Source organism: Triticum dicoccoides, chromosome 1A (assembly GCF_002162155.2).
Source record: "Triticum dicoccoides isolate Atlit2015 ecotype Zavitan chromosome 1A, WEW_v2.0, whole genome shotgun sequence".
In the NCBI taxonomy this organism is placed as follows: Eukaryota; Viridiplantae; Streptophyta; class Magnoliopsida; order Poales; family Poaceae; genus Triticum; species Triticum dicoccoides.
Window position 1 is genome coordinate 514,094,378 of NC_041380.1, and position 27,444 is coordinate 514,121,821.

General features: G+C 48.3%; 3 protein-coding genes across 5 annotated transcripts; all 3 read right to left on the reverse strand.

Annotated features, from left to right (window-relative positions):
- Window positions 1-13,098: 13,098 nt before the first annotated feature.
- LOC119284617 lies at window positions 13,099-17,050 on the reverse strand. The gene is made up of 2 exons (XM_037563763.1): window positions 16,501-17,050; window positions 13,099-16,263 (listed from the first exon to the last, which is right to left on the reverse strand). Exon 2 carries the CDS (start codon window positions 16,230-16,232, stop codon window positions 13,629-13,631), a length of 2,604 nt encoding a protein of 867 aa, XP_037419660.1. The 5' UTR covers window positions 16,233-16,263; window positions 16,501-17,050; the 3' UTR covers window positions 13,099-13,628.
- Window positions 17,051-17,755: 705 nt separating this feature from the next.
- On the reverse strand, window positions 17,756-20,432 carry LOC119284626 (UV radiation resistance-associated protein-like). Its single transcript, XM_037563773.1, has 6 exons — window positions 20,090-20,432; window positions 19,792-19,998; window positions 19,515-19,677; window positions 19,067-19,275; window positions 18,285-18,518; window positions 17,756-18,160 (listed from the first exon to the last, which is right to left on the reverse strand). The coding sequence occupies exons 1-6, from the start codon at window positions 20,246-20,248 to the stop codon at window positions 18,047-18,049; spliced, it is 1,086 nt and encodes a 361-aa protein (XP_037419670.1). The 5' UTR covers window positions 20,249-20,432; the 3' UTR covers window positions 17,756-18,046.
- Window positions 20,433-21,253: 821 nt separating this feature from the next.
- LOC119284633 (transcription factor GAMYB-like) lies at window positions 21,254-26,047 on the reverse strand. Of its 3 annotated transcripts, none has more exons than XM_037563797.1 (6): window positions 25,879-26,047; window positions 24,605-24,990; window positions 22,834-23,227; window positions 22,242-22,724; window positions 21,986-22,146; window positions 21,254-21,909 (listed from the first exon to the last, which is right to left on the reverse strand). In XM_037563797.1, exons 2-5 carry the CDS (start codon window positions 24,971-24,973, stop codon window positions 22,016-22,018), a joined length of 1,377 nt encoding a protein of 458 aa, XP_037419694.1. In that variant the 5' UTR covers window positions 24,974-24,990; window positions 25,879-26,047; the 3' UTR covers window positions 21,254-21,909; window positions 21,986-22,015. The 3 variants fall into 3 exon arrangements, with proteins under 3 accessions (XP_037419694.1, XP_037419681.1, XP_037419688.1); XM_037563784.1 differs by having other exon boundaries at window positions 21,986-22,149; window positions 25,879-26,046; XM_037563791.1 differs by lacking the exon at window positions 25,879-26,047 and having other exon boundaries at window positions 21,986-22,149; window positions 24,605-25,855.
- Between the last annotated feature and the right edge of the window lie 1,397 nt (window positions 26,048-27,444).

A 27,444-nucleotide genomic window follows, 5' to 3' on the forward strand; every position in this document is an offset into this window, starting at 1 on the left:
GAAAGGGAGGAAAGGTAGGGGGCTCACGGCGGAGTTGTAGAGGGGTGGCAGCGGGCTCGGGGGCGGTTCGACGGCGATGTACGGCGGCGGAGACGACGACGAGGTAGGCAGCGTCCGACAAGGAAGTAGGGTCGGGGGCGCCGTAGTGGTGCTCCTTGGCTCAGCTCGTAGTCGAAGGCGACGAGGCAGAGGGCGGCGAAGGCCCTGGCACGGTCCTAGGTGACGGGGACGGCGGAGAGCTCGCCTGCGTCGGCGGGCATGGCGGCGGTGCGGCGGCGCGGTGGATCTGGAGAGCGAAAGCGACGCGAGGAGGGGGAATGGATGGGGACGCCAGGGGGAGTGGAGAGGGGATCGAGGAGTCAGGGCGTGGCAGCCTTATCCTCTCGCGGGGTTCATCGCCAGCGAGGTGGTTCGGCGGCGACCAGCCCCCTGTAGCGACGGGGGTCGTGGGAACAGAGAACCCACCGGGGAGGGAGGGGTGGGCTGGACAACTGGAGTGGGCCGAGGCCCAATGGGAGGCCAGGGGCTCTTTTCTCTGTCCCCCCTCTGCTTTTCCCTGCTAATTTCTTTTTTTTGTAAAACCAGAGAAGGAAAATGATTTATCTTGGGACGCTAACGATTTAGGAAAAATGTGAACTTGGATCATAAAAGCCCAGTGCATTTTTAGGCACTGCCACAATTATTTTTGGGAGAGGTTTAGATTCATTTGGAATTTTCATAAATGAATTTGCATTTAAAAATGCTGGAATGGCACTGTTTAATTGCTATAGTCCATCTTGGCTTGGAGGTGATATTGTGTTCCTTCAAAATCAATTTGTTATGGAATTTTGGCTAAAAGATGAACTATTTTTCAGCCACTTTTGTGCAACTCCATATTTCACTTGTAAAAAGAATATGATTTGAAAGTGGAATTTCAAAGGATATTTGAATCAAAGGTGATCAAGCACTGTTTAGTAAAATGATTAGCTTAATCACAGAGGGTTACTGTAGCATGACACTGGGGGTGTTACAAATCTCCTCCACTACAAGAAATCTTGTCCTGAGATTTAAGAGGTGGAGTAAGGAAAAAGACTTGGGAAGGACGGAGCTCAACACAAGATAGGTACGAGGGAACTATGGCAGTGAACGCGGCATAGAGGCATCTCTCGAGTTGAAACTTAAGAAAACAATAAGAGCAAAATATGAAGGTACAATAGGAAGTTTCAAGCGAATGGACAAACGATCGATACCTGAACAGAGTGTGAGAAGGGGGTTCAGAGCATCGGGAATAGATCATCTCTCGGACGGTTGCTCGTGACAACACACAAAGCCAAGAGCAAATGATACTTCGGAATAAAGGATATACAGGAGAGTCAGGTTCCGATCCTGTGGAACGGTGGGTTATGGGCCCACCATGTGGGTGAAAAGTAGGGGGAGCGGTGACATCTTGCATGGTCATGATAGCAAGGCATGTCAGAGGGTAGCCTGTCAGTTATGTCGGCAACAACGTCGGTACCAAGGACGAGGGACGAAGAGAACCATTATCCTGCTCGTTGAACGAGGCGGGCCATTAGGCAAACTTCTCGTCCATCGGTAGTTACCGGAATGTCAACAGCAATAATAACAGGGTCTTTACTGACAGGGTTGTACATTGAGGTGCTTACCTAAGAAAGAAATTATCCCTGCTGAGATAAGTTAGTTTACCAGAAAGGTTAAACAAAAGAATGGAAAGGAAAATATGATTAGCATATTAATCAGAATAATGGAAAGGAAAATGTGTTCAACACAATTATCAGGAGTATATCCTTCCCAAGGACAAGCAGAGGGTGATATCCATGACAGGATAGTAAGTAGATAACCAATTAGGTAAAGGGAAAGAAACTTCATGACATCACCCATACAACGGTGTTTGGATAATTGATAAAGAAAATTTAGTATCGTGCTTCAAATGTTCTTATTGGAGATCGGAGTACCACAGACATGCTTCAAGATAGCATGGACATGGTTTCAAGCAACGGTCAGACTTTGGATACACCAAGGATCCATCGGAAACAACTTGAAATAAGTCATACAACTTTAGCAGGGAAGAGATGAGGGTGTGGCCGACGGGCTTAGTAACAATCCATCGACATGTCAAGAAGGATGTATTTGCGAAATTATATGAACAAGTTTGTGTTGGGGAAGGCAAGAATGTTGTGATGATAACATAAATCATCGATGGGGAGGATTGTATTTCTCACCATGAATTTGATTGATATCCTGGAAAAGCTCAGAATGTTGATGATGATCGCGACACATTTGTTGAGAGATTTCATGAAGATGTCACCGAGCAGAAAGGAAGGAAGAAGTGAAAGGCTATGGGAACCACGGATTCGACACAAGCTCAAAGTCAAGCTTGTTTTTCGAGGTGAAATGATAAGATGAGGACGATCGATGTAAGCTTAGCTCATCGTCGGAAGTTGCTCCGAGCATAAGGACCAGGTAGCACAGTTAAAAAGTTGACACGATAACAATATAGCCGATCAGGCTAGGAATGATGTGATGGGGTATAAAGCTTCCCAGTATCAAGTACTAGGTGTAATGCCAGAAGGTAAATCGGAGTAGAGGTTGGACGGGGGAATGATTTGCGCAGGATAAGTAATTGTAACTTACCCAGTAAATGGGATCAAGGAGGAAATATGGTCGGGACCATAACTACAAGGGATCCAATTCACGATACCGGGAGAATTATTCAAATGATTAAATATCCTTGCAAGAAGCTTTCATGATAAGTCCCACACCGTGTCCGTGGGCATGAACACAAGGTTCAGGGTCGACTCCCACTTCTACAATGCATAACCTTTCATTTTACTTCTCGCTCTTGGTGAAGTTGTAGTATTGAAATTATATCTGATGAAAAGTCAGTAGAGTATAATCCGCATAACTTTCGAGTTCACACAGATTAGAAAAGGCATAGGTTCAACCCATGAGGGCATCTTAGGAACATATACCACCAACTTAAAGAGTAACTAACACAACTGCAAAGGTAAAGCATGGTTGACCAAAGAAGAGGATACAATTTAACAATGGTATTATGTATCCGGGAAGAACTCACAAGGTGATTAAATACGAGGGGTACTGTCGAGTAATAATCCAACAAAGGATGTGGTGGTCCACAAGGGATCTGATGTGAGCATCGATACTCAACCAGAAGAAGAAAGAATGCAAGGATATCAGATTATAGAAACAACTAACTAATTCGAAGCTCAAATGCAAAGGAATTATGATTTCCAAATCAAAGGATCAGAAGCAGACGCTCTGATTAAGGATGGATAAGTAGAATAGACCTAGGGGCACCATCGATGACAAATAGATTGGTCGAGAACCAGCTCATGTTCAAAATGACGTCTGAGCCGGAAAGATGATTTAGAAGGATCAACTGATGATTGTGCGCTTTAACACACATGTTGAATCCATAGGAACAGAATGACAATCACGAAGAATTTTAAAGAATATTGCTAGACATGTGGAATTAACTGCAATGCAAGTAAGCAAGAATTCCAAGAACAACAGGCTATTGAGATTTTCGAAAGATCAAATAGTATTTCGAAGACACATAAACAACAAGGGAGAAACAAATCCTCGGTGTGGGTGAGGATTAATTTGTAGGCGTATACAGGTGACAAGGAACTGCAAGGCAATAGGCACAAAGTATTCTCAAAACAATAGGGAGAATTTCCGGGCATCTTGTAGTAACAAGAGCAACTGGGGATGAAGGAATGAGCGACAAGGATACGAAGTTAGTCATAGGGGCTTATCAGTGGTAGGGAATTGTAAACGCGATGAGCACATGTTCTCAGGAGAACATCAGAGAGTATCTTCGAAATCTTCTGGTGAAGCAGACGATCATCTAGAAAGAAGGGCTCTCCGGGAGAAAGTAGTTACGAGAACCTAGAGTTAGAGTTATCAAAATCATTTAACCCGAATAGAAGAGAGATCAGAGTCCCAGAGTATAGACAAGGAATTAAAGATCCTAATACCACCCAATTGGCGATGTGGGCCCGTAAGACACACAACCATGTTAGTAAAAGTTTTGTAGTGACTAGACTCAACTTCGGCCAAGGAGTTGGAAAGGGGGATACCTACAGGCAGTCGGCTCTGATACCAACTTGTGACGCCCTCGATTCAATCATACACTAATCATACATGCAAATGTGTACGATCAAAATCAATGACTCACAGGAAGATATCACAACACAACTCTAGACAAAAATTAAAATAATACAAGCTTTATATTACAAGCCAGGGGCCTCGAGGGCTCGAATACATAAGCTCGAAAGCACAAGAGTCAGCGGAAGCAACAATATCTGAGTACAGACATAAGTTAAACAAGATTGCCTTAAGAAGGCTAGCACAAAAGCAACAAAGATCGAAAAGGCAAGGCCTCCTGCCTGGGAGCCTCCTAACTACTCCAAGTCGTCAGCGGCCGTCACGTAGTAGTAGGCACCCTCGGCGTAGCAGTAGTCATCAGTGGTGTCGTCTGGCTCCTGGGATCCGTCATCTGGTCGCAACAATCGGGTATGGGGAAAAAGAAGTAGCAAAGCAGCCGTGAGTACTCATCCAAAGTACTCGCAAGACTTACATCAGATCTAAACTAAGTACGCATCTGTATCAAAGGAATGGGTTGTATCTATGGACTAAACTACAGAATGCCAGAAGGGAAGGGGAAAGCCTAGCCTATCGAAGACTAGCATCTTCTGGAAACCACCATCTTGCAGCAACAGGAGGGAGTAGAGTAGCATAAAGTAAAGTAGCAGTAATGTTATCAACCTCGATCGGAGATCCTTTCTCGACTCCCTGCAAGAAAGCAATCCTAGAGCCATACTATCCAGTTATCATCACAATCCAATTCTCATCACCATGTCTCACCTCAAGTATCCAGTTCTAGTTGTATCGATCGGGATACAACTCCAAGTGTCCGTTACCGTAGGATAGGCTATTGATAGATGTTTTCTTCCCTACAGGGGTGCGCCAACTTACCCACCATGCTCGATTAACTCCAGCCGGACACACTTTCCTGGGTCATGCCCGGCCTCGGCCAAACAATACGCCACAACCCGACCTAGGCTTAATAGAGAGGCCAGCACGCCGGACTAAACCTATGCCCCTAGGGGTCATGGGCCATCTCCCCGGGAACTCCTGCACGTTGCGTGGGCGGCCTGTGAGCAGACCTAGCTGCCTCCCTAAAAAGGCAGGAGCTTACCAGTCCAACCCGGCGCGCGCCGCTCAGTCGTTGACGTCTATTAAGCTTCGGCTGATGTATACGACGCAGAACGCCCATACTATGCCCACATGATGGTTAGTGTTATCAGGCCAGAGGCCCCTCGGATCAAATATCCAAATCGTAGTGGATTAGGAACGCGCGGTAACAAGTAGAGACTCACGAAAGATGTGACCCCGTTGCCCCGTCTCGAGTACTTGCGGCAAGGGCTAAGAATGCCCGGCCACGCCTCGTAAGTATCTCGCGGGCACCATCCAGGTCAACCCGACTACACATCACTCGCAATTAAGCTCGCGCGGGTACCACTCAGGGTCAACCCGTCTTTAGTCACATGGTTTAGTCCAAAGTCATAGTAACCATAGTAACTGTGTGTCTAACACCAAGGGGAAAACCCGGGGAATCACCCCCGGTGAATTCCACTCGATGTTGTCATCAAGGTGAACATAAGAGGATCCACCCTCGAGGTTCACGTTTGATGGGTTGCACGACAAAGCCGTAACGGAAGTGGTTAAGGAGGAAATCACCCTCGATGACCTCGACCGTAAAGCTACACTATGGAGATCTCATCAGGAGTGATGTATGAGGTTCACCCTCGGCACTCGATAGTAACTCTATATTGTCGTACAACTAAGGGGGGTGATGTGCGGTGTCGGGGCCTGGACGTCGATCACGTTGATTGAGTCATCAAACATAAAGCGAGGCAACTGGGACAAGGTGGAGGTCACTGATGGATCACTAACCATCCTATACTAAGAAGTTTAGGATAAGCAGGTAAGGTATGAAAGCAGGTACCAACAACAGGCTATGCATCAGAGTAGGATCATACAGAAAACAGTAGCAGTTCTAATGCAAGCATGAGTGGGAAAGAAATGGGCGATATCGGAATGCTCAAGGGGGGTTTGCTTGCCTGGTTGCTCAGACAAGAAGAAGAGGTCGTCGGTGACGTAGTCGATCACAGCGGCATCATCGGTCTCGGGGTCTACCGGAGAGAAGAGGGGGGAGAAACAGTAAATACAGAGCAAGCAAGTGCATAACAGGACAACAGGCAGAGTTAGACGTGTTCTAACACAGTGCTACACGATACCGGCGAAGGGAGAAGTCAACCGGGAATGTTTTCCCGGTTCCGGACCTATGTCAGACAAAGGACCGGAGGGGGGAATGTTCCATGTTCAGCATGCTAGGGGCATGTGACAGATGAACGGACCGCGTATTCGGATTCGTGGGATTTTTCTGAGCAACTTTCATATAGAAAACATTTTCATCAGAGTTACAGTTTAATTTCTACGAATTTTCAAAGTTTTAAACATTTTCTGTAATTAATTAAATTAACAGAAAAGAAAATGACGTCAGTAGAGTGTCAGCATGACATCAGCAGGTCAACAGACCCGCTGACTGGTCAAACTGACCAATGGGTCCCACCTGTCATAGACAGAGGGCTAACGGTGGGTTATTTTAATTAAATATGGCTAATTAGCAGCTGGGTCCCACATGTCAGTGACTGATTAGGTTAACTAATTAGTTTTATCTATAAAAAGTTTTAATTAACTTAATTATGTGGTGGGGCCCGCTTGTCAGTGACACGGGGCTGCCCAGTCAGCAGTTGACTGGGTCAACTGGTCAACAGGGGACCAGGGGCCCCACTGGCAGTGACCCAGGGGGTGGCCCCAGGTGTGCCACGTCGGCGGCCGGCGCCGGAGTGAGCTCCGGCGAGCCCTGTTCGCGGCGGAGGGCTCGGGCGGCCACCAGGATGCGTCCCTCGTTGTCCATTTGACGCGCGGTTAGGTGCGTTCGGTCGAGGGCGATGAGCCGCATCGAACTGGGGCGGTAGCCGGGTCGGGGGCGGCCGGAGACGGCGTCGGTGTCGACGCGTCGGCAACCAAAGAAGGGGAGGAGAGCGTCGGGTTCACGTCGCAGGTGCCCGTTTGGCACGCGGAGCGGTGCGTTCGGATGCGGGCGAGCCGCCGCGCCGAGCGGTGCAAGTGGCTGGAGCGGGCGAGGCCCCGAGCGTCACCGGTGATGAGTAGAAGCGGCGGCGAGCGAGCACGGGTTAGGTCCGTGCGTGAGGGCGGCTGGCGCGCTGGTCGCGGCCGACAGCGGTGGGCGCGCGCGAACCACCGGAAGGAGCAGCCGCAGAGGCAATGGGGGGGAACGGTCGGGCGTGGCCGGGGCCAGCGGGACGCGACGAGAACAGGGGTGTCGTGCGTGCATGAGCAGGCCCGGGCGGCTGCGGGCAAGCCCGAGCGGGGGCAAGCGGCAGCGGTAGCAAACAGAGACGGGAGGGCGTGGGCAGTCGGGGCGTTGGGAGGCTGTTGGCGTGCGCGGGAGCTCGAGCGAGCTCATGGTTGCGGCGGCGGGCTCGGGCCACGGCGACGGAGCAGCTAGGGGACGCCTACGACGGAGGGGAAAGGGAGAAAAGGTAGGGGGCTCACGGCGGAGTTGTAGAGGGGTGGCAGCGGGCTCGGGGGCGGTTCGACGGCGATGTACGGCAGCGGAGACGACGACGAGGGAGGCGGCGTCTGACGAGGAAGTAGGGTCGGGGGCGCCGTAGTGGTGCTCCTCGGCTCAGCTCGTAGTCGAAGGCGACGAGGCGGAGGGCGGCGAAGGCCCTGGCACGGTCCTAGGTGACGGGGACGGCGGAGAGCTCGCCGGCGTCGGCGGGCATGGCGGCGGTGCGGTGGCGCGGTGGATCTGGAGAGCGAAAGCGACCCGAGGATGGGGAATGGATGGGGACGCCAGGGGGAGTGGAGAGGGGATCAAGGAGTCGGGGCGTGGCAGCCTTATCCTCTCGCGGGGTTCATCGCTGGCGAGGTGGTTCGGCGGCGACCAGCCCCCTGTAGCGACGGGGGTCATCTAAACAGAGAACTGACCGGGGAGGGAGAGGGGTGGGCTGGACAGCTGGAGTGGGCCGAGGCCCAATGGGAGGCCAGGGGCTCTTTTCTCTATCCCCCCTCTGCTTTTCCCTGCTAATTTCTTTTTTTTTTGTAAAACCAGAGAAGGAAAATGATTTATCTAGGGATGCTAACGATTTAGGAAAAATGTGAAATTGGATCATAAAAGCCCAGTGCATTTTTAGGCACTGCCACAATTATTTTTGGGAGAGGTTTAGATTCATTTAGAATTTTCATTAATGAATTTGCATTTAAAATGCTGGAATGGCACTGTTTAATTGCTATAGTCCATCTGGGCTTGGAGATGATATTGTGTTTCCTTAAAAATCAATTTGTTATGGAATTTTGGCTAAAAGATAAACTATTTTTCAGCCACTTTTGTGCAACTCCATATTTCACTTGTAAAAAGAATATGATTTGAAAGTGAAATTTCAAAGGATATTTGAATCAAAGGTGATCAAGCACTGTTTAGTAAAATGATTAGCTTAATCACAGAGGGTTACTGTAGCATGACACTGGGGGTGTTACACCACGCTAGTCTACGGCCGGTCGCGGCGGATCCCTTTATCTTCCCCATGTCCGGCAGCCCGCTCACCGGACTGTCGGGAGCCCGGAAGGTATATGCTTCAGCGCAAAAGGAAGCTTACTTCCCCACCGGTCATCGAAGTGGAACCGTCGACTGATGCTCCAGCCGGAGGGGAAGGGGGAACCTCCGCCTTTGTGGAGCCCAGGCTTGGGGCGACGATGTTCTGCGCTAAAGAACCGGGCAAGTCACTGGCGACACGCCGGCGGTGGCCTTCCTGGGACCCAAGCGAATGCAGCCTCCCGTGTTTACTTTCCCTCGATGTTGGGCGGCAGACGTGGACGCACAGGCCACCGACTCATCGACCTCCGCGCAGCCAGCTTCTTTCTCTGTCGGCAGGCGCGGTTACGCGCACGCTGACGACGGATGACGCGGTATGTGTAGCTGGAGTAAGTTTCTTGGCTTCCACGCGGGTTTAATGGAGGCGTTTGAATGCGGCGATGAGGCGTGTTCAGCCGGGCAGTGCCCTTGGCTGGCGCGTCGCTTCACTAGCGGAGGCAGTGGGAGGTCGCGTCCATCCTGAGCCGTCTTTAATGTGGAGCATCACACGTCTTGCTACACATTTGTGTGTTCCATGGCTGACATGGTGGGCCGGCCTTTTGTAGGTGGTAGGGTAGCTGCGCGCATTTGCTCTACTAGCACCGATGACTGTCGCACAGTAACCGAACTGCGAAGAAATTTGTTACGGATTCTGTGTCGACGTGAGATCCAAACAAATATTTTGCCTCTATTCGAAATTTAACTGTCGTTGAAATGAGTAGTACGTACTTACTTACGAAATTAGGCAAAGGACACACCTCCGAAACAAATGTTAGTACGGATTTTGACACACGGGACGTGAGATTCATCACATGAACACGTACGCCTGGCCGCTGCCACATGCATATGCATGGTGCCGCTGTCTATTCTGTCCCGGGATGTTTCTTGGACCGGGATTAATTAGCCCCAGCATCGGAATTAGTCAAAGGATAATGCCTGTCACCCTTGACGGATTAGCCGTACTAGTGCTACGGTTTATGCGTGCGTCGTTGCCCAGCTGCTACGAGAGCGAGCGATACAGCAGGCAGGCAGGCAGCACAGCGATTGAGCGAGCAGACACCCATGGTTCTTTCTTCAGGTGCTCTTACGTACAAATGTCCACGTACGTACTGTATTATATTCTGTTAGATCATTTTGACGCCACTAATTAACTGGCGTATTTTTTTTCAAAAAAACTTCCAATCTATTCATCTTCAATCATAGTAGTACAACGAACACTAGAAATAATAAAAATTACATCAAGATCCATAGACCACCTAGCGACGACTACAAGCCGAAGACGCGCCGCTGTCATTACCCTTCCCTCGTCAGAGCCGGGCAAACCTTATTATAATAGACAGTCGGGAAGTCGTCGTGCTAAGGCCCCATAAAACCAACACACCAAGATTAGTAGTAATATTTTTCTACACTGTAACATGTGTTGACCCCATTGATTGTTTTTCCTCGTTCCATCCGCCGTACGGCCGCATCAGCAATTGATTGTATCACCTGATGATCCCGCAAAAAGGAAAAAAGAAGATTGTGTCACCTGATGGCTCGGATGAGTGGTACTCTATCTTCACATGAATTTTGTTAACGCGCTCTGGGGGTAAAGAAGAACGCAAGAAGAAGAAGAAGAAGAAGATATAACTAAGCACATTTACAAAGCATCGAGCATCATCAAGAAGGGCTTCTTCGGGATCAGAGGAAATTCATAGTCAAGCAAGTTAGGAGAGAACAAAACATTGTCAGTCACTTTTTAGCAAACTATGGTAGAATAAAGAAGCGTACTTCGGCTTCGTTCAGGACCGGATAAGGTACCTGACCTTTGTAATGCAAACTTGATTGCCCTTTGATGAATGAATTTCCTTTTCCTCAGACAAAAAAAGAGAAGGGCTTGCCAAGGTCTTGCATTCCAATAAAGATTTTTTACTCGATGGTATCGTACAATAAAAGAAATAGATGGGCCCCGCTGACTGACATGAGTGTATGTACTAACAGTTGTGTGCATCTTTTTTTTCACGTGAAATAATGTATTACTCAACTTAAAAAGTTCATATAATCAACCGCAGCTACTTTTGTGGCAACCAAAGGCCCCCAAGCAATCCAAGTCACGGTTCTGTCTTATAAGGGCATATCCAATGGCGACTCGTAATTTTTCTCTCGTATCCGGGGACACGGATGCGGTAGGCCGCCATCCAACCGTAACCGCGTACATTTCAAACATTTTTTCAGCAAACCGGATGAAATTCATGCAAACACGACTGGATTTCATATAAACATGACGGATTTCATACAAACCAGACGAAAACGTTTACATCTTGAACATATCTTAACTATAATGGTAAAACTATGTGCACATACGATCGTGCCGAACTCCACTTCGACGACACAGATACACTATACTAGTCTACGACCGGCCGCGGTGGGTCCCTCTGTTTTCCTCATGTCCGGCAACCCGTTCATCGGACTATCGAGAGGCCCGGAGGTATATGCTTCAGCGCAAAGGGCGGCTCGCTTCCCCACCGCTCATTGGAGTGGAACCGCGGGCTGATGCTTCGGCCGGAGGGGAAGGGGGGCACCTCCGCCTCCGTGGAGCCCAGGCTTGGGGCGGCGACGGTCTGCGCTGAAGAACCGGCCAAGTCACTGGTTGTGCAAGTCGGCGACACGCTGGCGGTGGCCTTCCTGGGACCCAAGTGGCGGCTGCCTCCCGTGTTCTACTTTCCCTCGATGTTGGGCGGCGAACGCGGACGCATAGGCCACCGACTCAACGATCTCCGCGCAGTCGGCTTCTTTCTCTGCCAGTAGGGCGCGGTTACGCGTGCGTTGACAACGGATGACGCGGTACGTGTGGAGGGGGTAGGTTTCTTGGCTTCCACACGGGTTTAATGGAGGCATTTAAATGCGGCGAGGAGACGTGTTCATCCGAGCGGTGCCCTCGGCCGGCGCGCCGCTTCAATGGCGGAGGCAATGGGAGGTTGCATCCGCCCTGAGCCGTCTTCAATGTGGAGCGCGCACGCTTTACAGCGGCATGAATGCGGGCAAGTGGCGCAGGGCGGGAAGCACACGCAGGAGGAAGGAGGGGTTTTGGGTGTGGGAGAAAATATGTCCAGACTACACCGCAGACCGATACATGACCACGTTGAATGGCTTTCACGATCCAGACGGCTGTGAGAGATTTGAGGGTCGGCATTGGAGATGCCCTTTGAGTTGCTCGTAGAAATGTTCAGACCATGTACATCGGTTTTGACACCCTTAATCAGCGTATCAGGATTAAGATTTCTACACTGTACATACGCTGAACGACATTGATTATTTTTCCTGGCTCCGGTCCCGTACCAGCGGTCGATCGTTTGATTCGATGGCATTGTGTCGTGGACAATGTTTTGCCCTCACAGGAGAGCTTTAGGTTGGGGGTAAAATAAATAAATAACTGAGCAAGTTATACAAGAGCATCGCGAAGTAGGGCTTCGATCGTATCGTATGATCGTATCCTAATCAGTGGCGAAGCTACATGTATTCTATGATGTGAAGCCACATCACAAAAATGTTCTTAGCAATCTAATCCTAGCTACTCCCTCCATACAGGCGTTTTAGTAAGTTCGTTCACTCATTTCAGCCCGTATGTAGTCTGTACTAAATATTCAAAACATTTTTTTAAGGTCTATGATGTGAAGCCACATCACAAAAATGTTCTTAGCAATCTAATCCTAGCTACTCCCTCCATACAGGCGTTTTAGTGAGTTCGTTCACTCATTTCAGCCCGTATGTAGTCCGTACTAAATATTCAAAACATTTTTTTAAGGGATCCAAAACATCTTATAGTATTTGTGAACGAGGGAGTATATTCAAGTTTATATGTTTACGTGCATTTTTTTTGCGGGAGCGTGACAAGACGTGAGGCACGACATTTTATGGCCAGATTGCAAGAACGGCGTGTGGCAGAAGCTACTACTAGTACTACAAGCCAGCTTCAGCCGAAGAAAGTTCTGAAGAATCTGATCGCGAGACGGGGCAGTCGGTCATGCACGCAAGCAAGATTTGGATGGTTTGGGCGCTTTCTTCTGCCGCTCCTTGAATCGAGTGACCAAAGATGAGAATTTTTTGTCACTGAAGCAACCGCGTGCATGTGTGTGTGTAGCTTCTGATATTGCGGCCGGAGCTGAAGAAGCTAGTAGAGTAGCATGCTTGCTTCCAGCTGGGGAAAAGAATCTTCAGACCACGGGCCAAGAGCTTCACAAGTTCCAACTCTTGGCCGCTGCTCTAGGTAGTCTGGATCCACGCTGCATCTCAGCTGGAGAAATTCTGGTAAAAAGCAAACAAATAATCAGGGTTGAGAATTAGATAAGGATACTCAACAATCTCCGACAGGCACAAAGATTATGCTCTTTCCATTTCATTTCGTTTGGAACAACTTCACAAGGCCTATTGACGTTCAAAAAATGGCATCTGGAACAGTACTATGATGTTTCTATCCAATTGCACTCACAAAATGTACAGGGAAAACTTTGTATGCTTGCTTCCAGCTGGGGAAACGAATCTTCTTCAGACAGACCGCAGGCCAAGAATCTCACAAGTTCCAAGTCTTGGGCGGGGGTTGCTGGCCACTGTTCTAGATAATGTGGGTTCACACATTGCATGGCAGCTGGGAAACTTCTGCTAAAAGCAAACAGGAATCAGGGTTGAAGATTTCATAAGGATATTCAACATTCTCTAGGATGGAATAACCTGTAACATACACAAAAATTGTTCTCTCTCTCTTTTCATTTTTTGGAACTTCACAAGGCCTATGTTCAGAGAATGGCAACAGGAACAGTGCCATGTTTCTATCCAATTACATTCACAAAATGTACAGGGAAAGCTCTGTGCTTCGACATCACTTGATCAGAAGATTCAGAGCCTATGTTGCAGCATTGCACACTGGCTCAGGCTCCATCCCACTGGCGACAGCGGCATTCAGAGTTTCATCACCCAAAAAATCAACCGTGTCTGGGCATTTGCTTCCAGCATTTCCAACATCACTTTCCTGTCTTGGCAGCTCTGGCGACGTGTCCCCCAAAAGGACATCCTTCTCGACGAGGTCGCTGCGGTCCTCTTGATCGGTGACTGACGAAATGATATCAGATTCAGCAACAACGCTCTGCCTCGACACGCTCTTGTCGCTGAACTGCCTCTGGAAGTACCAAAGGAAATCCTTATTGAAGTCGGTGTGTTCCTCCTGGTCGGCGACCAAAGAAAGGGCATCGGATTCAGAAACAACAGTTACTTTCGACATGCTCTTGTCACTGAACTGCCTCTGGAAATACCAGAGGAAGTCCTTATTGAAGTCGCTGCGTTCCTCTTGACCGGCGGCCAAAGAAAGGGCGTCAGATCCAGAAACAACGCTCAGCCTCGACATGCTCTTGTCACTGAACCACCTCTGGAAATCCTTTTTCACAAGGTCGTTGCATTCCTCTTGATCGGCGCCCAAAGAAAGGGTGTCAGATTCAGAAACAACGCTCAGTCTTGACACGCTCTTGTCACTGAACCACCTCTGGAAATCCTTTTTGACGAGGTTGTTGCTTTCCTCTTGATCAGCGACCGAAGAAAGGGTATCACACTCAGATACAGCACTTAGTTTTGACACACTCTTGTCACTGAACTGCCTCTGGAAACTGCCTGTACTTTCTTCCTGAATATCCATTGCATCCAGCACGAAACATGGCTTAAATCGAGAACGGTGTCTCTCTTGGCCGCCAAAATTGAAGGTATCATGCCTCTTGAAGACCATGTCTCGGCGGGAACCTGTCATGATTTCTTGAGAATCCAAGTTATCATGTGCAGATACACCACCATCATCTGATTGTTCAGAAGGGGGTTCAAACAGGTTATTTCGCCGATGCATGATTGAAGGAGCCGAGCCAGGAATGGCTGCCTCATCAGGATCAGAAGCAAGGTCAAAAGGGCTCCTCCTTGATACTGAAATGGGCTGAACTTGCATACGGAAACGTGAAAATCTATCTGCACTCTGACAAGCATCATTTCCATCAAGATCAAATATTATATTCTTCCTTGATCTTCTCTTAGCCATCAAGAACTCCAATCTACGACTCCTTTCCACCTCAGAGTACCCAAGATCCATGGCATTCTTATCTTCGTCTGCTGTCCCAAGAAATTCAGGTTGGTTCCCACCATCATCCTTCTTCTTTTCTCCATCCTTAGCATCATTTTCAGCTTTACTAGTATCAGGCTTGCTGTTATTATCACTGTCCATTTGAGGATCCAGGCAGCAGAAGTTGGAACCGCAGACAGAATCATCATTGTCAATGGGCTCGGGGCTAGGGAATTCATTGCCTAAAGGAGGATCAATCTCATCAAGCATTGGAGCAACATCAGCCATAGTGATATCACAAGAGGAATCCTCTAGCTTACCAGAATCATCATTGCTTAAAGGAGGATCATTACCATCGAGCATTGGAGCAACGTCAACCATAGTGATATCAGAAGAGGAAAACTCTGGCTTGACAGAATCAAAATCTGATGAAACATCATGGTTGCCAACTCTTGCACATGGTGAAACTAGAGAAGAGTCTAACTGGCTGCTGATATCAACATTGATAGGCTCAATCTTTATCCCATCAAGCTTCTTTCTCTGACGGACAGAAAAAGCACGGCCCCATTTGCAAGTACCAGCCGGTTTTTTAGCTGGGTTATCTTCTGAAACCTCTCCCACATTATCACTTTGATCATCTGTCAACAATTTATCTTGATTTTCCTTTCTTACTGTTTCATCATTTTCCCTATCATTCTCACTGGAAGAGCATAAGCCAAATGTTGTCTCCTTCTCATCAACTCTTCTTTGACCAGCATCCTCAAACAGGCTAGCATACTCGGTACTATTATCATTGTTGGAAAATGGATCTCTGAACTCCCGTTCATGATCAGCCTTCATGAATTTCTCCATACCAACCTCTTGCTGCAGTGTCACCATGGAAGAAATAGAAGCGAAGAGTTCAGTGAGTCTATCATGTCCATAAACTCTCTCATCTCCTTGATCAACTGATTCCTTCAAAAGAGGAACAGTATCATCCAGCTCAGTAAGCTTGTCAGCCCTTGCCTTGCTAAAACTTGGGTTTCTGATTTCCCAACATTTAAAGCCAACTGTGCTCTCCTTAACTGCAGGCACTGAAAATCCCTGATGTGCTCCAAAATGAACATTTCTGGAAAAACATCCAAACCTGGGAGCTGAACTATCTGTGTCAGTCTTCCGGTCTTCAACGGACTCAGGAAGATGTGTGCTCCCATAACTTAGCAGTATACCAAGAAGAAGGGTGGCGCAAATAATTACAGGGGAAGTGGAGAGAAGGAAAGCGAAGAGACCCGGTGAAGATCTGTACAGCAGGTAAAGCAGTAGGGCTAGACTGAAGAGAGCCCAGTGTTCAGAGGCACATCTATAGCTTATTCTGATAGAGCACTTCAAAACTTTCTTGATGCCTAATGTATCATGCTTGGCCTGGACACCCATGGCCACTCCTCTCTCACCTGCCAGCACAGACCTAGCAGAGAAAACACACTGGCAACATTAGCTCATCGAATGAATTCTACCAGAGGTTTAATTCTACAAAAAGCTTGTGTTACGATCCTAAACCATATTAAAGTTTGTTATGGCTTTCAATTCTAAAAACCATATCAGACTAAACTAGAAATGTGGGAGCACGTTCAAGAATTCAATTCACATGATTACTCTGGAGACGCTGAATTAATACTGGATCGGCAGCCTCAGAAGTTGGTACCTTTAAGCGGACGCCGATCGGAGCCCGAGATCCGAGGGGCGGGGGCAAGAACAGAGGACCGGGGCCAGCGGGGGACTCCGGCGGCAGGCAGGCAGCAGCGGCAGAAGATCAAAGGCAGGCCAGGAACAACCGACCAAGAAAAGGCTGGCAAGCTAGCGCGATTGCCTCTTGGGAAGTTCAGATGGGATCGCCGGCAGGGCGGCAGTGCAGCGGTTGGCAATGGTGATCCCGAAGAAAGAAAAAGGGGAGCGAAGGAAAGGAAAATGGTGATCCGAGCTCAAGAAAGTGAAGGAGTCTCAAAGTGAAGCAGGTGGCGGACTGACCGACCGACTGGCGAGCCACGAAGTGGGAGCGCGGCGCGGCGCCGATCGCTGGTAGTGGGGGAGGGTGGCGGGGGCCCCTGGCCTCATCACACCATCTCTTCTGCTGGTACTTCCGCGGGGCGGTAGTTGTCCCCGGCCGTCGCCGGACACGGGTGAGGCGGTGGCACGTGCGCCCACGCCGGCGGTGGGGCCGCCGAGCCGAGCCAGCGGGGCGGGCGGTGGGTGGGATCCCTTTCCCGCGTGTTTGGTCGTGGAGGGGGAGCCGCGCGGTGGTGGCTGTCACCATTGCATTTGTGTGTGCGGGATATCGATCCGCGTCTGCCGCCGCCGCTTTCATGCCAAGACTTTTTCCGGGCCCGGACGGACCCATGGACGGTGCCGGAAAGCTTCTTTCCGGACTCTTTTCTTTGGTCCCTGCGGTGGTGTTCATGATGGTAACAGCTCGGTTCTTGAATTTTCTCTTCTCAAAACACCAGGTCGGTTCTTTAATTGGTGCACCGAATTTAGTTGCGTCAGAGCAATGCCTTTTTTTGAGAAGATATTCTTTTTCTCTCCAGTGTTAATAAGTTGTTCACATGACAACATCATGCTTCTTTATAAATATAATGATGATATAATAGCAATGCTTAAACCAGTGATGAAGTTAGTTAGATGACTGCAATGATGTTTCATTTATAATACTATTGGGCTTGTGATATCCATGCTCAAATAGTCAAATGGATAATGAGTTTGGTGCGTTGTGTACACTGCCTGTGTTCCAAACAGGTCCAAAGTAGGTCTTGACTCCTGAATTTCCGAGTCCAATGACTTTCATATCAACTCATAACCTTTTTTATACAACAGCCTCAGAGGGTAGTACGTACCCAGAAACCTCAAAAATATACTCCCTCCGTCCGGAATTACTTGTCATAGAAATGGAGGTCATCTAGACGTATTTTAGTTGTAGATACATTCATTTTCATCCTTTTCTGCGACAAGTAATTCCGGACGGAGGGAGTACATGGGAGAGAGGCTTTTATGCTCATGTAAAACCCCATCTGTAAATACCATTGATCTAGCACAACCCAGTGCTGCTCTTTGCTGCGCATACAAAAACTCGGCACGGCGAGAGTAGGCAGAATCACACAAAAGAACAGAAAGAATACCTACTTAAACCTGTATTCTACCATATATCTATCTATACAGCATATGCGATCCAAACTCACGATGATCACCAAATCTAATCATATGTACAGATACTCATCTGACTGTACAATCCTAATAAGCTCCCGCAGATTACCAAATGCATTCCTCCCAGAACTCTCTGCTCCGATGTAGTTCAAGAGCTGCTCCGTATCCTAACCACCCATCATTGAAAATGTGGACAGCAAGCAGTCTTAGTTTGCTTGGGAAACTGGATTAAACAAAGATTGCAGCGACAAACAGGGAGATGGAATACAAGACTGTATGGAGAACACACACCTTTTGCAACAAGTGAATGGCGTAGGATGCCTTTGTCAAGTCATCTTGATATTCCAAGAAAAGGGGATAATCTGTTAGTTTTGAGTCAGCGCTGCCGACCCTTCGATGTTCCGTTGAACCCATGGATGATGCTTCAGCTGAAGGCAAACGATCACCAACATAAGATCGTGATCCTCCAAAGCGCAAAGGATATCGGAGGGGAATGTCAAGATATGAAGCAATAAGCAAGACTGCCTACAGGAAATTAACAAAGTGAGCAACTTGTGATTCTAACTCTTTTGAACTCCACACAAAATTAACATGGTAAGCAAGTAGTGATTTTAACTCTAGTGGCTGCACCTATAAAATCTAGTGTGCAGATGCAGGCAGATAAGATTCTAACTCTTTTGAACTCCACACCAAATTAACATGGTAAGCAAGTAGTGATTTTAACTCTAGTGGCTGCACCTATAAAATCTAGTGTGCAGATGCAGGCAGATAACTTACACTCCTATCATAGTGTAGGCTTGATACCATGGAACCACTAAATCTGGAAGGGCCACAATTTATATTGTATTCCAAACTAATGCATGAAAAACTCAATGCTCTTCTTTTTTGATCTTTACCACTGGATCTATTAAAAACTATACCAAAAAATCGGCAGCCCAAGAAATATTTTTTGTATTTTCTTCTTGAAGCATGACAACTGGCCTAGCTAGGCTGGGATATATGTGCTACATCAAATGTATTGTCTATTTGTCTTAATATTTTGTTGTGCAGGAGCATTGGGCAGACAAACTTACATGTGCTGCATATCCAAGCACAGCTGCTGACCTCTGAAGCTCCTTGTGACTGTAACTTGGCTGCTTTGTCTTGGGCTTTCCAATTTGCCAACCAAAAAATGTCAAGGGGCCAACATGTGGAGATTTGATAATGCTGAGTAAATGTCTTCCATTTCCATTCATTTCTTGCGGAAGTGCCCCATTCTCTTCCAAAGGTGTTCGGCACTCTCCTGAAAATGTGGTGTCATTTCATCATAAACGGTTACATGAAGTGAGATATAAGGATCGACTGTGTTTTTAATTAGCTCTCTGACTCGTATGAAAATCAGAGCAAAAATAAAATAAAATTCATGTGACAACATGATTGTTCATTGCTTATCTATGGGCCTGTGGGGCATATACGCTAAAATCATGCACATCGTATCAAGCATTGTTGCTCAGGGGAGGCACATGAGTACTGAATTCTCACCATTGGTACGGGAATGGTGGTTCTCTGCAGCCGGCAGGTCTCGGAAGACCCTGACAGGGTACAGGGCGGCGACCTGGGCTACCATGGACTGCTGCCTCGTCCTGAGCAGCCTCTGCAGATCCCCAAGCCGCGCCTTCTCCGCGGATTTCAACTCTTTGGCTTCCTGCGATCAATCAGGAGGAGACGGATTAGATATCGGACCAAACGCAGGCAGCCAGAATACCCAATGCATTCCGGTGTCGCGTGGAGAGGAAGAAACGGGCGGGCGGGCAGGTACCTGCACTTGGCGGTGCGCGGCGGCGAGGGCCCTGGAGAGCGGCAGCACCCGCTCGATCTGCGCCTGCATCTGCTCCTTGCGCCGTTCCACGCCCTCGGCGGCCCTCCGCCTGGCGACGGCGAGCTCGTCCGCGCGCGCCCGCCGCCGCTCCAGCCGCCGGCTCAGCTCGTCCAGCGCCGCGCCCTGCCGCACCGACTCCCTCCTCACCTGCAGCAGCAGCAGGATCAGGCCACGCTCGACAAAAGGGGGCGCGACGAGCGGGGCGGAAGCAAAGCGAGCGAGCGAGAAGCATTCTCACCTCGAGCGCGGCCTCGAGGCGGCGCGCCAGGCGTGCCCGTTCCTCCGCCGCGGCCGCGAGCTCCGCGGCGAGGGCGCCGGCCCGCTCGAGGCTTCCCCGGAGGTCCGGCCACGCGACCGACTTGTCGGAGTTGGGATCCGGCCCGGCCCTGGCGCTCATCCCGGCGCGCGCGATGGAGATCGTACTAGTAGGCGGCCCGCGGCGGCGGCGGCGCCCATGGTCCTGGCCCGCCGTGACGAGGCCGGGGCCGAGGCGTGTGCCGTACTACTGGTAACTGGCGGCGGCAGCAAGCAAGCGAGCGAGGCGAACCCACGCAAGGGAGAAGGGAGAAGGGCTCGGTCGGTCGGTCGGTGGCGTCCGAGGAGAGGGGGCAGCGCCAGCGCGTGCGTTTTTGTTTTTTTTGGGCTGGGAGTTTGTCTCGGCGACGCGACCGCGGGCGGGCGGGCCGTGGGGAAGGGGGAGGGTGCCGCTGCCCCGTCAGCGCGCGGGGCCCGGCCAGCGAGGCGGACAGGTCGACCGCCCGGAATTAACTGCGGCACGGCGATCGGGCGCCACGTGCCGATTTCTTTATCGCCGTTGGCGCTCGTCGGAATGGCCCGTCGACCGTGCGTGCGTGGTGTGACGGCGAGTCGGCGACGGTGCCGACCGACTGAGCCAAGTTGGTGATGCTGTGGCTTTGTCATTGATGGAGTGACGCTCCCGTAGCTGTCCTGTCACCGTCCGGGGCGACGCCTCGCCTCACCGGCAAAAAAACATCACCCTCGACCCCCTCAAACAAACTCTCCCTGTCAAGAAGTGGTGCACAACACAACCAGCGCGCCTTCTCCTCTCCCGGAATGCACCAACGAGGAACCAATCCAGAGGAGAGACAGAGAGTTTTTGTTTTTCCTTCTGGAAATTTAAGTCAAGAAGAGGAGGTGGTTGCGTCCACGATTCCGCGGCAAGCCAGCAATAGCACGTTTCATTTCGTGCCGGGGAACGTGACACGAATCTACCACTCTACTACGTATATAGTAGTAGTATTCCTCCTAGCAGCATAATAAAGATGCGGATCTCCTGCTGTGCGTTTCCGCTATAATACTGATCTTCTCTTCCTTCCAATGTGAACTCCCGGATCTTGCAAGCGACGCCGGCATTCACGGATATCAAACAGACAAAACACACTGGCCTCCGAATTCGCAGATATATAAAACCTCAAAAGAACATCACAACATGCTGGCACCGTGTACAGCCGTGCTACGTGGAATAGAATAAACCAAGGAATGTTCAAGCGTACACACCAGTGTTACAGGTACAGGCAGGCGACGGAGGTGCCAAAGTTCTGATGTTGAGAAAAATGGGAGTGAAACCATTCGCAGTCAGTCGACATGCGCCAGGCGCTCACTTTGGCCATCCGGCTTTGAAAATGTCCAACCTACTCATTCAACCTGGTAACAAGAGGGTCAATACCGTCCAAAGCGACGCCTTTTGCCCACAGGCAGACACCCTGATGGAGGAGACGGACAAAGAGTCAAGGCCACCACTTTCCGCCCATGTGGCATCCTACTAGGTGCTCTCCTTCCTCCGTCTCCTCCAGAAGCATGCCAGGTGGGCAGCAATGTGCCACCTTGGCGCATGCTTGGACAACAATGAACCTCCTTACGTACTTCAGTGGGCATTTTGAAGGTTGGCCAAAGTGAGCGCGTCTTGCAGGTTGGCTGAACACGAGGGAATTCTACTCGAGATAATGGAACAAAGAACAACCGACTCTTCTACAGCTTTATTGGAGGCCAGTTGGAGATTTCGTCTGGTTCAAAGGGATGCCGCTCACAGGTACCTGCCTGGACCAGGAAGAATAGCGTGTCAGTCAAATGCAAGTTCAACAATTCCATAGCTCACAGGTGGCTCGGTCGGTACCTGCACCATTGTAGACCCATTTGAATCGCATCACTGGAAGATGGGCGGCATCGCGTTCCAATGGGAGAATGCGTCTGCCCCGGAATCTTCAGGATGAGGCAAGAGAAATCCTTTTTCGTATTGCAGGATTGTTGGTTCATCTGATACAAACACAGGGCTCGCTGCTGCAAGTGAAATCAGTGCTGATTAAACTAGTGAAATCGGTGAACTAACCAAGGTACTATCAGTAGATGGAGAAAATGGAGTAATCACTAACCAGATGAAAAATCGGAGCACGGTAACTCATCAGGCGATGCTTGGCAAAGAGGCGAGGCGGGCGAACAGCTGTTGACAAGAGCGTACAGGTTGGGGTCTCGCTCCAAGAAATGGAGCTCTGATGTTTCCACCATAGCATCGCAGGGTGAGCCAGTAGAGGCACTCGAACTCCCCACGGACAGCTGCTGGTTCTCTGCAGAGCTTACTGCATGAGCTTCTGGAAGCGGCTCTTCCAACTGACCGCTGTTCCCTGGTATCATGCACATGTGCTCAAACTTAGCTGATGCCATTGCCGCTGATGAGCGCATGCAGGGATCAGCAAAGTTGGCACCCTGCGCAGCACAGGTCCTTGAGTATGCGGACCAGTTGTTTGGATCAGATCCAGCAAATTGGAATGAAGGGAGCTCCATCTTCCAGGGACCAGTCATGGGCCTAGAAGTAGAGAAGTTGCCATTTGAAAAGGCATGGCTGCCATCGAAGGTACCTGCACAAGGTGATGCACTCTTATAGCTGAAGTTGGTCACACGGTCACACAAAAATCATGATACAAGCTTCTCAGACTTTGAAGGATTCATCAACTGAGGAAAACGTACCATTGATGGCCGCGTTCAACCAAGGAAATGAAATCTCAGATTCTTTCAGAACTTCTGCTTGGTTAACTTGATCCACGAAGCCATGGTTTGTTGACTCAAAGTACAGACCAGGTAAATTGCTGAAAGAAACATCTGGAAGCTGGGGCGCATAAGACAAAGCTTCTTGGTCATCAATGAAATCGCCCCACGTTGAACTGGGATCATATAAACCATTTCCATGGAGGAGATCATTGGCCAGCTTCTCGCTAAAACTGAAGTCAGCGGACTCATGCTGATCTTCATTTGAAGCCTGTAGGCATATTTCAGCAGGATATATAGGCGTAGAGGTGCGCTGGCATTTCTTTATTCGAGTGTTCCAGTAGTTTTTTATTTCATTATCAGTGCGCCCTGGCAACTGAACATGTTCTGAAGGTTAGTGGCAATTAAAGAGAAGAAATGTGTGCATAAGAGATAAGTTACTTTAAAGACAAATTACCAAAACAGGTATGTACATGCAACCAAGACAAATACCTATTCAAAAAATTTCGGTAAAACTTTGATCAATCTCTAGCTCTGGATTTCCATGGAAATACACTATATAGCTGTATGATAGAATGATGCCAAAGTACAAGAATGCTACCAGGTGGACATGCTTTTTAACACAATTACTTTCGTGCATACTTTTGCCAGTCAAACAGAAAGGCTGCTTATTGTCTTACAGTCCTAGTTGTAGTTGAAACCACAATATGCTCACGTTATTCTATTGAAGATTATGTCGAAAAGATAGAACTGCCAATCATATGATGCAACAAATAAGTGAGATGGAAGGAAGTTCAGAGATACGTATAAGAATACGAATGGTCGGAGTCTGGAAATGCTGATACCAAAATGCAGAATGTATCAAATGGAGTACATCAATTTAACAGACAAAGATCTAAAGAAAATGTATAGGATATATTATTTGTGCAATATAATACTGTTATGTTATATAATTATGTTTTGGTAACAGCATCGCTAATTGAAAAACAAACTAATAGCTTTGGCATAAGGCAGTACCACAAAACTCAAAAGGAACATAATTCAAGTCACAGAACTGACAAGTGGTCAACTGGTCATATAAAATAAATGGAAAAAAGAGACGATAATACTAGGCAAAATTTTGGCGAATAAGCCTGATATGTTGATCATCAGATATCCAAGCAGACGGTAATACTGGATTAGTGGACGGGGTTGTGGGGTTAAAAAATCTAAGCAAGGGGTTAGTGGGAATGGGGAAATAAATTATTTCTGAAATTAACAAAATAACTTAATTTGAACCACAAGTTTGGTACTTTATTAGGTTGCGCCAAGAAAATAATCAGACTTCATATAATGGACAATACCTTCAGAATCATAATGAATGATAAGTTACGATGTCTGAAACTAATACCAATGTTCTGTTCTTAATATGAACTATGAAACTACTCCTTCCGTTCCTAATATTTAGGAGTGGAGGGAAAAATATTTACTGTTCTTAATAAGAACTATTACAAACTCAAGAAAGAAATTTCCAACAGCATAAAACATATATTCGCAACATTAAATTCATGCATGAGAAGATCAAAGAAGCATCTCACGCAAAATATCAGGATCTTAATAACTCTACTAAGGATACTCTGACATCCACATCAGATGCAAGATTAAATAGCATATGCAATCTATTAAATTAAATATCAACTCTCATGAGAGAAGCATGAGAACAAAATTTGATGAATGCTGAACCTGAAAAACATGAGCTTGAAAGTGAACTTACACGGGCAGCCATTCGAGCCCACTTATTCCCCATTTTGGAATGGAGCTTAATGATTAGGTTCTCCTCCTCTTTGGTGAAAGTGCCCTTCTTTAGGTCGGGCCTCAGGTGGTTTGCCCAGCGGAGACGGCAGCTCTTGCCGCACCTTAACAGCCCGGTGTCCTTCTGCACCACATTCCAGTTCTGCACACCATGCTTCTTAACATACGCCTCCAAGATGGCATCCTCGGCCGGTGTCCAAGGGCCTTTCTTCAGTTGTGGTCCAGCTCTCCTACGTGGTGACTCCCTCGCGCTATCATCATCGTGGGATGCCAAGTCAACCTGGTCCGGACCAGGCATCACCCGGTCGTTCTCGCTCTTAGCCCGAGTCATCTCTCAGAAACACGGTGCTGAGTTATGCAAAAAAGACTGCAAACTTTAAATGGATGGCCATGGAAATGTATAACAGTAGAAGCTAACCAAGACATGAATGAGACAGAGCGCTTGTGAAAAATACATCAATAGGTGTGTGCTTTTTCCCCCCGAATTGAGGAGCTCTTGGCTCCCGATTTTCATTGCAGAAAGCAATAACACAACACAGGTTCATAACAGTTTACATACCACACTCAGGCTCGCGATCAAAAACAGTCATCTACATGTCCAACTAAAACTCCCAGGAACACACTCCCAGAGAGCAAAGCAACTACCTTATTGCAGCAAGCATACCACCAGCAACACGACAGCATCGAGGTGATTTCACATAAGTCAATACTCAATAAACGTGTGTTTATAACACGTTTGAAACTGCACACGACGCATCCATAGCTGAAGCATCGGAAGAAAAAAATTCTACGATTTGGTAACGAGCCAGGTAATCAGTACCAGTAGATCAGAGCTACTTTCTCCCCCAAATCGAACACGGCAAAAAACCCATGACCTAACTACGATCAGATTTAACCACGCAACCTCTCTCGACTCTCGATTTCTACGTCTTCCCAAAAACAAAACAAAAAATTCTGTGGATCCGTGATGCACGCGAGAGGAAGTAAAACTACAAAGCTACCCTTATTTGGAGGTAATCACGCGGAACAGCTCTCGCAATTTACAGATCAAACCACGGAACAGAACCCTACACCACAAGCACCGATCACCAATCCCCCCGCCGTCCCCCGGAAACGGAATTCCCATCCCGAACCCGGCCCCAAATCGAGCCCTCCCGACGACCAATCCCTCCGCGCCTCGGATCACCCGCCCCGGAGCCCGAGGAAAGCAGCGATTCCGCGGGCCTCTGCCGTTACCTGACCGGAAAACCCGAGCTGGCTGGGGGAGGGGTGACCGGAGCGGGAGCCAGGCCGCCTGATCGAGCCGCGCCGCCGCGACCTCCCCCCGCCGTGCGCTGCTGGATGGGGATTGGGCGGGGGCGCCTGGGATTGGGTGTGGCGGCGGAGGGGAGATCGGGGTGGACTGGGAACGGGGAGGGGAGGGGAGGGGATTTAGCGAGGAGAGATCCCCAGCTCTTGCGGAGCGACACGTGGGGACTTGGCATTGGGCCCATTTGGTCCAACTGGGTTCCGATACGGGAATATTATCTTTCCGATTAATTTTTTAAGAAAATGATCCAGATCTCTATTAACAAAAAGTTCAACAGAAGTACAAAGCATCTCGAACATAATACAAATAATACAAATTACATTGAGATTTCAAGACCCTCAAACAACCACTACTATCGTCACAACAAGCTGCCGACGCGCCGCTGTCAGCGCTCCCCTACGGCCCTGCCAGAGCCGGCCTGACCTTGTCGATGACAGCCGTAAAGTCTTTGTGCATGTGCCCCTATATAAGGAATAGTGCGCTGGAGCCACAGTCGTCGTCGTTGAATCCTTGCATAGATCTGAAGCACCTGACACCAATGACGAATCCAGCACGAAAATGGCGGGTGGACTCCAAGTTAGCACGATACTTTTTTAGAAAAATGTTAATGCAAAAAAGGGTTTGTTTGAAGAAAAAAAAACTCCATCTCATATTTCCTTTCTTCAAATAAGCTGAGATTTTCCCAGGCTACTACCGGGAAAATGTAGTATTTACTGGAATGTTTCTATTTAAAAAAAATTGAACCAAATTTTGAATATTCTTAGCTAAATAGACATAATTTCCTAGTCCATTTGTCCAAATGTGCTCAAACTTTCCGAGAATACTAATAGAAACATGTACTCCATCCGTTTCTAAATATAAGACCTTTCAGGGATTTCAATACGGACTACGTACGAAGTAAAATGAGTAAATCTACACTCTACGTGCAATATATCTATATACATCTGTATGTAGTTCATATTGGAATCTCTAAAAGGTCCTATATTTAGGAACGGTCCTAAATATAAGACTTTTTAGATATGTCAAGGAGAATTACATACGGATGTGTATAGATATATTTTAGAGCGTAGATTCACTCGTTTTGCTCTGCATGTATAATATATATTGGAATCTTTAAAAAGGCTTATATTTAGGAATGGAGCGAGCGGTACTTACTGAAATTTTTGAACCAAATTTTCAATCTTCTTAGCTAAATAGCCATAATTTCCTAGTCCATTTGTTCAAATGTGCTCAAACTTTCCAAGAATGCTACTAGAAACATGTACTCACTCCGTTCCTAAATATAAGACCATTGGGATTCCAATATAGACTACATATGACACTGCCTGACAGCTACTGGACTCCTGTTTAAGCCTAGCTATTGGACTCACCACTGCCTCACAGCCGACACCAAATCTTGCCCAAGACAAGAAACCCTAACCTCACTGCCCCAAAGAAACAACAATAATCTACTCCGGAGCTCCCTTGACTACGTCGAGAAAGATGAACTCGAG